The sequence below is a fragment of the Ictidomys tridecemlineatus genome, chromosome 10 (genome assembly GCF_052094955.1).
Source record: "Ictidomys tridecemlineatus isolate mIctTri1 chromosome 10, mIctTri1.hap1, whole genome shotgun sequence".
NCBI classification, from domain to species: Eukaryota; Metazoa; Chordata; class Mammalia; order Rodentia; family Sciuridae; genus Ictidomys; species Ictidomys tridecemlineatus.
Genome location: NC_135486.1, coordinates 130,405,074 through 130,420,929, shown reverse-complemented (window position 1 = coordinate 130,420,929; position 15,856 = coordinate 130,405,074). Strand labels below are relative to the sequence as shown.

Here is a 15,856-nt window from a genome sequence, read left to right as displayed (position 1 = left end):
CAATTTTTGTCTGAATTAAGCAAAAGAACCCTCTGTCATGGTAACAGGTATTTTTATCTAAAGGATTTTGTGTTCTTTCCTGAACACAACTGAGTTTCTTGAAGACCATTTTAATCCCTTCAAGGCCTCATTTTAACCACCAATAATTCAGTTCTACTCTTGAAACATAAACTCTCTGGAGTCTTCATTAAATTTCCGTGATTCTCTGACAGAATAAACACTGATACTGTCTTAACTATGTGAACTCTGGTCTTATGTGAACAACTGGAGGAGAAAAGAGGAAAGCCAGTTACATGGAGTTCCTGCTTTTATTTATATTGCCTGGTAGTCAGCAAAGAACCACAGGTGCTCCTGGGGAGATTTATATAGTTATTTCACTGCAGAGCTCCCCACTCTAATCATCTTCTCAACTTTTAACTTACTCATCCTGCCCACACTTTGATCTCCATCTTCTCAATTCAGCAGAGACTATTAGAATCTCTTTTCATTCCCATTTTCTGTACTTCCATTAAGAAATTGCCTTTAAGCATCTGTTCTTTCACAGTGATGATTGCTCTCAGTTACCTCTTGTCCAGTGTCTGAAAACTGTTGTTTCACATGTTTTTCCAGTTTTCTTATTTATGATGGGAGTTCACTGAAATCCTACTAACATTATCAAGGCCATGAACTAATTTCAATTTCATTTATTATGGATATTTCTGATGAATATATAATTTTTAAAAATATTTTTCTTGTTGTAGATGGACACAGTACCTTTATTTATTTTTATATGGTGCTGAGGATTGAATCTAGTGCCTCATATGTGCTAGGCAAGTGTTTTACCACTGAACTACAACCCAACCCCAGATATGAAGTTTTGGATAAACTTTTAAAAGGGTATTAAATATGTCATTTTACAATAGAAACATAGCACCTGACTTCTGTTATTTCTACTGAAGAATTCATTCTTATTATTCATCCCTTATTAATTTGTCTTTTATCCTCTGGCTGCTTTTAAAATCTCTTTGTTGTTGTTATTGTTGTTGTTTTTCCTGGAATTTTATTCTGCTACACTTGTGTGAAGTTTTCTTGTTATTTAAAGAACTTGGGATTTCCCTGAGCCTCTTAGGTGTTTGGATTGATATTTTTCATATTTTTTTTACAAAATTTATCCCTATTATCTCTTTATATTTCTTCTTCTAGGATTTGTTTCTCATGTTGGACCTTTTTGATTGGATTCTGTGTTCTCGTCCACTTTATTTTCTTTTTGTGTTATTGTTTCAGTTTGGATCATTTTAAATTACATGTTTCTGGTTTATTGATTCTTTTCCTTTCTCCAATCTGTTAAGATTATTGAATAAATTATTTATTCGTGATATATTTATTCTAGTGCATACTGCTGGCTATTTTGTATAATTTTACTTAGTCTACAAAAATTGTGCTCTGGAGGAATTTTTTTCACTAACCCACCCCCACCTGTAGCTTCTCAAATGCCAGAGATGTATACCTAAGTACTTGAAGAAGTACTTTGTAAAGATTTCTCAGATTTCTGAAAGAAAGAATTTTTATCTGATTTATTTATTGCCTAGCATATAGTTATCATGCACTCAATAAATATTTGTTTAATGATTATTAATCTTATCATATCAGATTTCAGTGTCCAGAGGAAGGGAAGACAATAATAGACTTTTCAACCTATCTCTGCTGGGTCTTGTTATACAACTAAGGTCATTTATCAGTCCCTAACAAAACCAATTAATTTATAAGACAAGTATTTACTAGGCAAATGTAGTCAAATAATTTGTGACATACTCTGTCTTCTAGCTCATGGAAACCATGAAAGCTAGATATAATCTCACAAGAATATGGAAAATACAAAATTGTTTTATTTGTTCCTCTATATGATTTTTTTCAGGTGTGGGATACCACATTGTTATGGTAAAGGAACCTCACTGCAGTGTTGAAGGAATCTCAGAATTGATTCATGATCATGCACCAACAGCAACTTTGGAGAGCAATGCTGGAACTGAGTTATCATTTGTTCTACCCAAAGAATTCACTCACAGGTATGAATCTACAGATTAATTTTTAAATAGCCAGAAATTACTTTTCTTGGTTTCTCTGAACTTAACAAGTAGAGTTTATTGAAGAAAACAAACTCCTACATACTGTCACTTGCACTGAAGAGAAAAATGTCACCGAACTATGACAGCTTCCTGGAATTAACTGGTGATGATGGGTGGTATACTCCTAGTTAATGGAATGAATAAAAATATTAACATAATGAGAAAAAATAGAATGGCTTAAGTTGTGGTTCTTGGAACCAAGATAACAATAATCCAGTGAAAACAGGCAGTTGAAATGTACCAGTAAACAAGTTTTTCATGAAAGGGAGTCACGAAGAATAAGAACTCTATCTGGGATGACCATACTTAAAAGAAGAAATGGAAATTAAGAATATTTATCAATGACATTTCAGGATCTGATATTCTTATCTTTTTGTTATATTCAAGTAATAACTTGCTTTGATATTCCATAGATCAAGCCAGTGGTAATATTCAGGAAAAGGGGAAATGAATGTATCATAAAGGAAAAAGAAAAGAAAGAGGAACTGCCTCATTATTTATAGTGAACCAAAAAGTTCTTGAGAAGCAGCAGCATGGAGCAATATTGTAAAGCATTAAAGTGGAATCAAGACCCTATCATAGCTAGAGTAAAGGAATGAAATAAAAAAGAGAATTTGAAATAAAACTCTAGATATGTGTCTTTAGAGAAACATAGTAGTTGACTTATCCAGCAAAGATGGGAGCCAAGTTTTATATTGGCACCTTAGCCAAATGTTGTAGTTTTGATCCATCTAGAGCTGCATAATCTGTCTGAAGGACATGTACAGATAAAGTGATTTGCTAAAACTTACCATACTATCTGCCTGTACTGACTCATGGACAAAATTGACATCCTCAGAAGAGATCAGACACACTCTGTTAAGATTACATCAAACCAGGAAATGGAAGGATCTGGAAGCAAATAATGTTGTACCATAACTTATTATTAATCAGTTGAAACAGTGGTTAAATTCTTAATGATTTCCATTCAACTAAAATTTTAACAGTAGTCAAACACTTATATTTTAACAGACATATTTCTGATCAGCTGACAGTAATCAAACATTTACATTTTAACAGACATATTTCTGATACGAATTTATTTGGCTGAATAAATAACATGGAAAAGAAAAAAATCACACATACCTGTATTCCAATTCACAAGGAAAGTATTCTTGAAGACTTAAAACTATGTTGTAACTTTACACAATGGTTTTGCACAATGCTAAGACTTGCTAGAATGAAACTTAAGTTTACAACATAGCTATGGGATGATATGCAGCACTTCAAAGGTATAGGTAAGAGAAAGGTCAGAATTGTGCTATATATCAGGGAATATTTATGTGATTAAACTCTTTGAGCTATAAGGTAGAAACATACATACAGGAAAAATAATGTGTATCAGTTAATGTTAAAACTCTTGCAAGCTCAGAGGAACAATTGCATAATTTATTACAAGATTTAATCAAGATTATGTAGTAAAGGGAATAATTCAAGTATAGACATATATGTTTTATTTACCTCAAAGCACTCTTCTGACATGTTATAGACTTTCCTTGCCTATGATTACCCATCCTAGGAAGATGGAGGAAATGAGAAAAAAAAACTGCTATTCTAAATCTAATGCTGATAATTAAGAAAGTATTGTTCGAAGGAGGAAAATATCAGACTTCTTTACCCACACTTTTATTGCTGCATTTTAACTATAAATAATGTTTGGATCCATTGTCATATCTTCATACATAAATACTATATAACAATATAATTTATCCAATATCATCTCTTAGTATTTTCCTTTCCTTTCCCTCCCCTTCTCCCTCCTTGCCTTCCTCCTCTCTACTTTGATTTTCATGAGGTCTCCCCACACCTTTCTTTTCCTTTTTCCTCTCTAGCTTCCACATAAGAAAGAAAACATATGACCCTTGACCATCTGAGTTTAGCTTATTTTGCTCAATAAAATGGTCTCTAGTTCCATTCATTTTCCTGAAAATGACATAATTTTATTTTTCTTTATGGCTGAATAAAACTTTATAGTATATATATGCCACATTTTTTATCCATTAATCTCTATGTGGACACCTCAGCTGGTTCCATAGTTTGGCTATTGTGAATTGTGCTACTATAAACATTAGTATGTATGTATCACTATAGTATAATGATTTTAATTCTTTAGGATAAATGCCAAGTAGTTTAGCTGGGTCATTTGGGGGTTCCATGCCTAGTCTTTTGAAGAACTTTCATATTGATTTCCATACTGGTTGTACTAGTTTACAAATCTACCAATATTGTTTATATTCTTTATGGCCACTCTCAGTGTAGTTTAAATTTGCATTTCCCTAATTGTTAATGATGTTGAACTTTTTAATTTATATTTGTTGGCAATTTGTATTTCTTTTGAGAAATGTTTGTTTAGTTTATTTACCCATTTATTAATTGGGCTCTTTGGGGTATTTTGGTGTTAGGTTTTTTGAGTTCTTTATATATTCTGGATATTAATCTTCTGTCATAAGAATAGCAAGCAAAGACTTTCTCCCATTCTGTAGGTTCTTGTATATATAGAAAATAGAATGATATCTAAAATCTAGTAAACACAAAGGCAAGACAGTAAGATATAGAATATGACTAAGTTAAATATCCCAATGTGTTGTTAAAACTTCTACTCAACATAGTACTGGAATTTCTAGCAAGGAAATTAGGCAAGAGAACAAAATAAGAGGCATCCAAAATGTGAGTAAAAAATAAAATTATCTTTGTTTACAAATGAAATGATCTTATAGAACACCCTACGGACTCCACAAAAAAGTTAGAACTTACTAAAAGTTGCAGAATATAAAATCAATATATAAATATCAGTAGTTATTGAGTTTTACATTGTGATCCTATGTCAATGCATTGTGTATAAATGTTTTTTCCTATTGTGTAGGCTTCTCTTTACTCTGTTGTTTTCCTTTACTGTACAGCAACTTTTTAGTCTAATCTCATTTGTTTATTTTTCCTTTTATTGCTTTTTCTTTTGAGGTATTATCCAAGAAAAGAAAATTGTTGTCTAGATCAATGTCATAAAGCATTTTGCCTATTTTCTTTTTAAGTTTCACAGTTCTGGGTCTTTACATTGAAGTTTTCAATCCTTTTTGATTGTCAAATGGCAGAGGAAGGGAGAGATTTTAAAAGGTTATACAGAGTACCAGGTTACAAATAGAAGGAATAAATTTTAGTGTCCAATTTTTGCCACTGGTGAGAGAGAGGGAGGTCTGTTTTATTCTACTTCATGTAGATATCTAATTTTTCAAATATCTTAATAGCAAAACAAAACAAAACAAAAAATAAAGAGGACAAATATTTGAACACCATTTCCCAAAAGAAGACATACAAATGGCTAACAGGAACATGAAAAAACTGCTCAACACCACTGTGAATTGGGGGATACAAAATCAAAACCACAATGAGATACTTCCTTACACTTGTTAGAATAGCTGCTATCAACAAATAACAAAGACTTGCAATGCTATGGAGAAAGAAGAATTCCTATATACTGTGAGAAGGTATATTAGTACATCTATGATAGACAACAGTATACCAAATATATATATATATTTATAAAATATATATCCTGAAAACATATAGGGATGTATATACAGAGATAGCTGTAAGAACTCTCCCAATCTTTTTTTTATCCATTTGACACTAAGGCCAAACAATGGAGTTAAAAACTATACACAAAAAATTATAAATGCTGCTGAAGGAAACTGAAAAATATACTAATGGAGAGATTATCTCATGTTCAGAGATTAGAAGAATTCATGCTGTTAAAATAGAACTATATGATTTAACAAACTCACTATTGGGTATGTATCCAAAGAAAATGAAATTAGTATATATCAAAGAGTTATTTAATTTCCATGTTTATCACAGTACTGACCGGCCAAGTTAGGAAATCAACCTAAGTGTCCATTGACCAATAAAATGGATAGACAAAAGATAGTATATTTGGTTTTTTTTTTTAATTTTTATTTATTTATTTATTTATTTTTATTGTTGGTTGTTCAAAACATTACATAGTTCTTGATATATCATATTTCACACTTTGATTCAAGTGGGTTATGAACTCCCATATTTACCCCATATACAGATTGCAGAATCACATCAGTTACACTTCCATTGATTTACATATTGACATACTCATGTCTGTTGTATTCTGCTGCCTTTCCTATCCTCTACTATCCCCCCTCCCCTCCCCTCCCCTCCCCTCTTCTCTCTCTACCCCCTCTACTGTAATTCATTCCTCCCCCTTGTATTATTTTCCCCTTTCCCCTCACTTCCTCTTGTATTAATTTTGTATAACCCTGAGGGTCTCTTCCATTTCCATGCAATTTCCCTTCTCTCTCCCTTTCCCTCCTACCTCTCATCCTTGTTTAATGTTGGTCTTGTTCTCGTGCTCTTCTTCCCTGGTCTGTTCTTAGTTACTCTCCTTATATCAAAGAAGACAAAAGATAGTATATTCGTACAATATACTAATACTGTTCAACTGTAGTCATTTTCGAAAATGTAAAAGAGCTGAGAAAACATTATGTTAAGTGAAATAATTCAGGCAAGGAAGGACAATTATGTTGTGATCTCAGTCATTTATAGAATCTAAAAAAATTAATCTGATAGAAGTAGAGAGTTAGAAGATTGATAACTGGAGGCTGGAAAAGGCAGAGGAAGGGAGAGATTTTAAAAAGTTATACAGAGTACCAGGTTACAAATAGTAGGAATAAATTTTAGTGTCCAATTGAACATTTACAATCATGTATATTTCAAAAATACAAGGAAGGAATTTGAATGTTATCACCACAAACAAAGGATAAATACATGAAGATTAAATAATTTACTTTTGAATGAGGAATGGGATGTAGAAGAAGTCAGGAGAAATTTTTAAAAATTTAAAAATGAGAACAGATACAACATACCAAATATCAGGTATAGTATGAAATCAGTTATAAGAGGAAATATTGTAGCATTAGCTATCTACATGTAAAAAATAGACCCTATAGCAACAAATCCCATCACCATGTATAATTATAATGCACTACTTAAAATAATACTGTGAGGGCTGGGTTTGTGGCTCAGTGGTTAGAGCGCTTGCCTAATACATGTGAGGCACTGGGTTCATTCCCCAGCACCACATAAAAAAATAAACATAATAAAGATATTGTATCCTTCTGCAATTAAAAATATTTTAAAAAATACTGTGAAGTTTTTTTAACTGAGCCTTTGAAGAAATCCAGAAGACATTCAGAGAGAGGAAATAGCATTCAATAGAAATGATTTCTTTGGGCCTGGTGCAGTGGTGCATGCCTGTAATCCTAGTGGCTGGGGAAGCTGAGACATGAAGATTGTGAGTTCAAAGACAGCCTCAGCAAAAGTGAGTCAGTAAGCAACTCAGTGAGACCTTATCTCTAAATAAAATACAAAATAAGGCTGAGGTTGTGGCTCAGTGGCCGAGTGCCCCTGAGGTTCAATCCCTGGTACCCCCCCCCACCACACCCCCTGAAAAAAAAGATTCCTTGGGGAAAATTTTTTCAAAGAAATAATCTAATGTTACAACTCAAGGCCATAGAAAAGAAAGAACAAATTAATTCCCAAATGAGTAGAATACTGGAGATCATTAAGATCAGAGCTAAAAGCAATGAAATTGAGACTTTAAAAATACGAGTGATCGGGCTAGGGACGTGGCTCAAGGGGTAGCGCGCTCACCTGGTATGCTTGCCGCCTGGGTTCAATCCTCAGCACCACATACAAATAAACATGTTGTGTTCGCCGAAAACTAAAAATTAAATATGAAAATTCTCTCTCTCTCTCTCTCTCTCTCTAAAAAAATACGAATGATCAATGCAACAAAAAGTTGCTTCTTTGAAAAGATAAACAAGATTGATAAATCCTTAGCCAAACTAACTAAAATAAAGAGAAGACCCAAATAACAATAATTAGAAATGAAAAAGGAGTGATTGCCACAGACACTACTGAAATCCAGAGGATCATTGGAAACTATTTTTAAAAGAAAAATTAGACCTAAATCTTCATCATGTCAGCTTAGGACCTGACTTCTTTAACAAGATTTCTAAAGTACAAGAAGTAAAATTAAGAATCAATAAATGGGATGTATTCAAACTAAAAAGCTTTTTCTCAGTAAAGGAAACAATCAATAACATGAAGAGAGAGCCTGCAAAATGGGGGGAAATCTTTACCACATGTACCCTGGATAGAGCATTAATTTCCAGGATATACAAAGAAGTCAGAAAACTTAACACCAAAAAAGTAACCCAATCAAAAAATGGGCTAAGGAACTAAACAGACACTTCACAGAAGAAGAAATACAATTTATGAACAAACATGAAAAAATGGTCCTTTTCTCTAGCAATTAGAGAAATGCAAATCAAAACTATCTAAGTTTTCATCTCACTCCAGTCAGAATGGCAGCTATCATTAAGACAAATAAAATAAGTGTTGGCAAGGATGTGGGGGGAAAGGTACACTCATACATTGCTGGTGGGACTGCAAATTGGAACAGCGACTATGGAAAGCAGTATGGAGATTCCTTAGAAAACTTGGAATGGAACCACCATTCAACCCAGCTATCCCACTTCTCAGGCCATACCCACAGGACTTAAAATCAGCATACTACAGTAATGCAGCCACATGAGTGTTTATAGCAGCTCAATTTAAAAGAGCTAAGCTCTGGAGCCAATCTAGAAGACCCTAACAGATAAATGTATAAAGAAAATGTAGTACATATACACAATGAAATATTACTCAGCCTTAAAGAAGAACTAAATTATTGAATTTGCAGGTAAATGAATGGAACTAGAGAATATCATGCTAAGTGAAATAATCTAATCCCCCAAACCAAAGGCCAAATGTTTTCTCTGATAAGCAGATGCTGATCCATGGCGGGGGGGTGGAGGGAAGATAAAGGAAATTTGGATTGTGCAGAGGGGAGTTAGGGGAGGGGTGGGATGGTGGGGATGCAAAGGATGGTAGAGTGAGACAGATATTACTACCTATATATATGTATGATTACTAGTGTGAGTCATCACCATGTGAAGCCAGAGGAATGAGAAGTTATGCTCCATTTTTATACAATATGTCAAAATGCATTATACTGTCATGTATAACTAATTAGAACAAATTTTAAAAGAAGAAAATTTTAAAAATTCACATGGATACTTCATCTCACTCCAGTTAAAATAGAAATCACCAAGAGTACAATTAATAATAAATGCTTGTGAGGATGTGGGGGAAAGGTACACTCATACATTGTTGGTGGGACTACAAATTAGTAAAATCACTCTGGAAAACAGTATGGAGATTCCTCAAAAAACTAGGATTGGAACCACCATATGACCCAGCTATCCTATTTCTTGGTATTTATCCAAAAGATCTTAAATTAGCGTACTCTAGTGATGCAAGCATATCAATATTTATAGTAGCACAAATTCACAGTAACCAAATTATGAAGCCAGCTTAAGTGCCTGTCAGCAGATGAACGAATGAAGAAAATGTGTGTGTATGTGTATATGTGTGTGTGTGTGTTGTGTGTGTGTGTGTGTGTGTATATATATATATACCAAGTTTTATTCAGCCATAAAGAAGAATGAAATTATGACATTTGCTGGTAGGTGGATGGAAGTGGAGAACATCATGCTAACTGAAATAAGCCAGGATCAGAAAGTCAAGGGTCAAATGTTTTTTTCATGTACAGAAGCTAGAGCAAAATAAGGGGGGAAAGTGATACTCTTGAAAGCAGAAGGGAAATCAGTGGAGTAGAGGAAGAAGATTGAGGGAGAAGGAAGAGGGATAGGAAAAAAAGGAACTTTGTGATGAAATTTACCAAATTATTCTATGTAAATATATAACTATACCACAGTGAATCCCACCTTCATGTGTATCTATAAAGTATCAGTTTAGAAAAAAGAATGCCAATAAAGTAGAGGAAGGGGAGCAAGGAATGGAAGAAAGGGGAGAAAAGTGGAAATACTGGGGACTGAAATGAAGCAAAGTATGTTCAGTGCACATCATATATAATAATCATATTGGGTCAGAATGCACCCCACTGTTATGTATGACTTTAACACAACTAATAAAAAACCTTTTCAAATTAATTTTAAATTTTTATGTTGAACAAAAAACATTTAAAAATTCAAGATAATGAATATGCTAACTGCTTAAATTTGATCATTATGCACTGTGTACATGTTTTTAAACACTACACTATACCCCAAAAATATGTACAATTATTATGCGACAACATAATTTTGTAAATCAAAAATTAATAGTGTATAGAAATGCACACTAATGTAATGTATAGAAATGTACACTATATTAAAAAAAACAAGAAAACAATCCAATTTAAAATAGGTACCAAAAAATAAAATAGGAATAAATTTAGTCATGGAGAGTTAAAGACCTTTACACTGAAAATTATAGAACACTGATTAATACACAAATAAATGTATAGATATGATATGTTTATAGATGGGAAGAATTAATATTGTTAAAATGTTCACAACTACCCAAAGCAACCTACAGATTTAATGCAGTCCCTATCAAAATACAAGTGACATTCTTTATATTTTTTAAATACCAAAATTTGTATGGAGCTACAAAAGAATCTCAAATAAATAGAACAAAGCTGGAAGTATCACAACACCTGACTTCATAATATACTGTAAAACTGTAATAAACAAAACAGTATGATATGGCTAAAAAAAGATGCATAGACCCATGAAATAATAGAGGACCGATGATGTAGCCAACTGATTTTCAACAGAGACACCAAGATATATAGCTGAGAAAGGACAGTCTCTTCAGTAAAGGGTGTTGTAAAAACTGTGTGTCAACATTTGAAAGAATGAAATTATATACTTGTTTCATACCATATTCAAAATCTAAATGGATTAGGGATTGAAACATAAAACATAAAATTATGAACCTAATAGAGGAAAACAGGAGGAAAGGTCTATGGCATTCATTTGAGCAAAGATCTTTGGAGATGACCTCAAAAGAACAGACAAAAAACCCAGAAATATACATGACATTTCATCAAACTAAAAGTTTTTTCACAGCAAAGGAAAACAACTACAGAAAGACAACCTACAGAATGGGAGAAAAAGAAATTCAGACTGCACATCTGATAAGGGGTTAATATCCAAAATATATAAGAAACATAACTCAAATTCAAGAAGCAACCTGATTTTTTTAAATGGGCAAAAGACCTTAATAGACATTTCTCAAGACATACAGCTGGGTGTGGTGGCACATGCCTGTGATTTCAAAAGGCTAATGCAGTAGGATCACAAACACAGGGTTGGAGATATAATTATGTATCTTGGTGATGGAGTGCTTGCCTAACATATGCAAGGACATGGATGGGTTCAATCCCCAGTGCCATAATAAAAGGGAAGACAATAAAAATGCCAAGATGTATATGAAGAAATATTCAGCATCACTTAATACCAGGGGGATACAAATTAAAAGCCATAATTATCAAAGAGACAAATTATAAGTGTTGGCAAAGATGTGAAGGAAATGGAACCCTTATACACTGTGGAGTAAGAATGTAAATTAGTACAGCCATTTTGGAAAACAGTATAGAGATTCCTCAAAGAAAAAAACTGAATATAGTATCACCATGTGAGATATTTATCCTACTTATTATATATCCAAAGGAAAAGAAATCAGTATGTTGAAGAGATATTAGCACTCCCCGATATTGCACCCTATTCACAGTAGTCAAGATATGGAATCAACCTAAATGGCCATTGACAAATAAATGGATAAAGAAACGTGTCATATAAGCCAATGGGATACTATTTGACCACAAAAGGAATGAAATCCTGTCACTGGATGAACTAAAGGGACATTGTGTTAAATGAAATAAGCCAGGCACAGATATGCATGATTGATCTCACACATGGAATCTAAAATTATATCTCATAGAAACAGAGAAGAGACTGGGGCATTTGGATTCAGGAATTCAGAAGATGTTGGTCAGGGGATACAAAATTACAGTTAATGTAACCTTAATATAAGAGAGTTAGTTAAAAATTTATCCATAAACATAGCCTTAGAGACTCTTTTTAGGCTATTTTCTTCTAAAATTTTCCTTTGTCTAAAAATGGAATATAAACATAAAATATGTTATTTATCTCAAGAATTTATGCTCAGTTTAAGCCTTAAAAAACTAGACACATTTGATCCCCAAATAGATAAAATAAAGAAAGAAGAAAAATACTTGTGAAGTGAAAATTCAAACAAAATTACAGTTAGATTGGAGGAATAAGTTCAAGAGATTTATTTACAGCATAATAACTTTAGTTAATGATGATATATTAGATTCTTGAAAAATGCTAAGCAAGTGGATATTAGGTATGTTTTTATAACAAAATTACCACTATATGGGGTAATAAGCATATTTAATCACAATGTGTGTGTGTGTCTGTTTGTATATTGTATATACTCCAAAATATGTGTACATGATAACATTGTTTTAAACAATCCTGGCTTCTATGCAACAAAGTTGGAAAGATATGATTGTTCAAAATCTCTCTTTGGTAGAACAGAAGCAGACTAGTATTTGAGATTGGGATTGGCAAATTAGGAAAGAATTCAAAGGAAATTAAGTATAAATATGATTAATTCAAATAAAATAATTTGAACTGAGTTCTGCATTGGTGATGAATCTTTTGAAGTGTCTTGATCTCTTCCTCTAATTTAACCTTTACTTGTCTTTAAATTCCATTTGGATTTTTTTTTATTTTTTAGTTGTAGATGGACACAATATCTTTATTTTATTTTTTATATGGTGCTGAGGATCGAACCCAGGACCTCGAATGTGCTAGGCAAGCATTCTACCACTGAGCCACAACCCCAGACCTCCATTTGGAATTTTTAAGTTGGGATATGACAATGAGAAAAAGGAAATTTTAAAATTGTACTTTAACCAAGAACTTCAGGATTGTCACCAAGAAAGCAAAATTCTTCAACTTCTTTTGTGATTCATTATTTTTGATTAGAGAATGATCTTCTAAAGGCATGAATAAACAACAAGGAAAGAGATGTCTTCAGGGTGCTGTTCACAGCTGCACATAAGTTCATGTCTCCAAGCTAGGATGAAATATATGTGAGCTCATCAGACCATCAAAAAGTGACTGAAAAGGAATAAATGTTAAATGTACTTCTTTTACCTTTTCATAATTAATAAAATGACTCAAGGTTGGAAGGACTAAATCAAGCAGTAAATCAAATTAAACTATTAAATAGTAATTAGTAACAGAGGTTAGAATAAAACACGGGCCCATTTATCTCCAAAGCCTGTGCTTTTTCATCTATTTGTGTGGTATTATAAAACTGGAAACATGATAATCTCATTCTAATTTAAAACTCGTAATTTTTCTAATAGCTCTAGGAAGACATAGACATAACCTTCTCTTTTCTTGACATAGTCTTCTCTTTCTTTTGTTATATATTGTATAAAGCATGCCAAAACATAAATGTATTAACAGTTGACTATCTGTGGGGCATAGTACTGTAATGGATTTTATTTTCTTCATACATTTATTTGCTGAATGTTGTACAATGCACACATTGATTTCATAACTAAAGTATTAAAAAAGAAAACATGGAGGAATCTCAGTTAAAAAGCCATGTACTAGGAATGAAGAGGTGGGAGAAAGTGAACTTGAAATTTGAAAAGCTGTCAGGTAGGTGGATTTAGGTCCTATATAACCTCAAGATGTAAAATCAGAACTAATGTAAAAAACTAGACTGAATGTAAGCTTGAATATGAAATCCTATAGACTTTCTTTTCAAAGAGAATTTTTAATTCTCCCAACACTAAAATACTTTCAGTTGCCCTTCATTGAGAATGTAGAAGAGGTGGTTATGAGAACTGGAAGTTTCTGGAAAAGATATTATTCTGAACACAATGTGCTTTAAGATCTTTCCAGGAAAACTGTTTTTAAAAGTCTGGATATGGGGGCTGGGGTTGTGGCTCAGTGGTAGAGTGCTTGCCTCACCTGTGTGAGGCACTGGTTTCAATATTCAGCACCGCATATAAATAAATGAATAAAGTAAAGGTCCAGTAACACTAAAAAAATTTTTTTAAAAAGCCTGGCTATGTCTACATTGCAAATGGCTCAACTTCTACTAGTCTGTTCTCCATTTCTATATAGTGTAATCATTGCAATTTCTATAGATTTTTCTAAATATTTAATCACATTCTGTCTTTTTAAAAAATTAATTAGTTGTAGTTAGACACAATACCTTTATTTTATTTATTTATTTTTATGTGGTGCTGAGGTTTGAACCCAGTTCCTTGTATGTGCTAGGCTCTACTGCCGAGCTACAACCCCAGCCCCCACATCTGTCTTTAAGTTTACTGTAATTACTCCATTTTCTGTTTCTGGGTGCCTTTTTTTCTATTAAATATGATTTTCTTTTTTATTTACTGATAGCATATATATGTGTGTGTTCTAAGTAAATTCATATCCTCTAATTGAAGTATTAACATATATAGTCTCTTGACAAAAATTATATGTATCCAAGAACTGAGTAGGAAGCAATTTATTCACCTTTCTGATATGCCAATGGTGCTGAAATTTTACTAAGTATTGAAGTGAAGAATGATTTACATTTTCCTTACTTTGAAGGGGAAATCAGTTTAGAATAAAAAGAAATAAGTACAAAAACCATCTAGTTTAGTGCCAGCTTTTTCTCTTCTACTTCTAGGTTTGAAGCTCTGTTCACTGCTCTGGAGGAAAGACAGACAGAGCTAGGCATTGCTAGCTTTGGCATCTCTGTCACTACCATGGAGGAAGTCTTCCTTAAGTGAGTAAGAACATTTAGGAAAAAGAAAAACATTAGAGAGAGAGGTCCACGACAAATACATTAGAAATACAAGGGTGGCAATGTTTGGGGTGGAGCTATTTTGGGAGCTATTACTCTATACTTATTACCTTGTTGCCTCCTAGTAATACTGCCAGGCAACAAGCAAACCAAGGAGAATTTTGGGGTTGCAACTCACTTTTCCAAAGTATATTAGGATAAAGTTTCTATAACACCTTTAATCAACTTTTCAAAATACCTGACAAGAATAAGTAGAGAAGGAAAAGTTTACTTTGGCTCATGGTTTCAAAGGTCTCAGTCCATGATCGACTGACTCCGTTCAGCTATCAATCCACTAATGGGGTCAGAACCCTCATGATCCAATTATTGCCTAAAAGTCCCACCTCAGGGCTGGGTTGTGGCTGGGGTAGAGTGCTTTCCTAGCAGCATGAGGTCCTGGGTTCAATATTGAGCACCACTGATTATATAAAAATAAATAAGCAAAATAAAGGCATTGTGTCCATCTACAACTAAAACAATTTTTTTAAAAAAAGAAGTCCCACCTTGAGCCTTGCTGCACTGGAGACCAAGTTTTCACCACAAGACTTTGGGAGAAGACTGATCCAAGATGATGGAATAGAGGAGGTCCCATTACTGGCTGCTCTGAGGCATGAAACCAAGAAAGCAGATAGGCAGCTTCTCCACAAGGTCTCACCTAGATGGAATACAACATCTCAGAGAGTGTGAGAGGACCCTTATACAGCGAGTTTTCACAGAAACCACCAGCACTGCAACCACCCATGAAAAAAATCAGAGCCTCTGTGCTCGAGTAAGTCTCCAGATGCCGGAACCAAAGCCTGCAGTTCTAGTTCACACAAGGCTCACAAGCGGCTTAGCAGAACTATCTA

The 15,856-nt window shown here is 33.4% G+C and overlaps 1 protein-coding gene across 1 annotated transcript in view; it reads left to right on the top strand.

Moving 5' to 3' along the window:
• Positions 1-15,856, top strand: part of LOC101976043 (phospholipid-transporting ATPase ABCA3) — a 119,765-nt gene that overhangs the window by 58,846 nt on the left and 45,063 nt on the right. The window contains exons 16-17 of the mRNA XM_005323918.3: positions 1,895-2,045; positions 14,853-14,951. Of these exons, the coding sequence (XP_005323975.1) occupies positions 1,895-2,045; positions 14,853-14,951 (250 nt within the window). The remainder of the gene's footprint in view (positions 1-1,894; positions 2,046-14,852; positions 14,952-15,856) is intronic.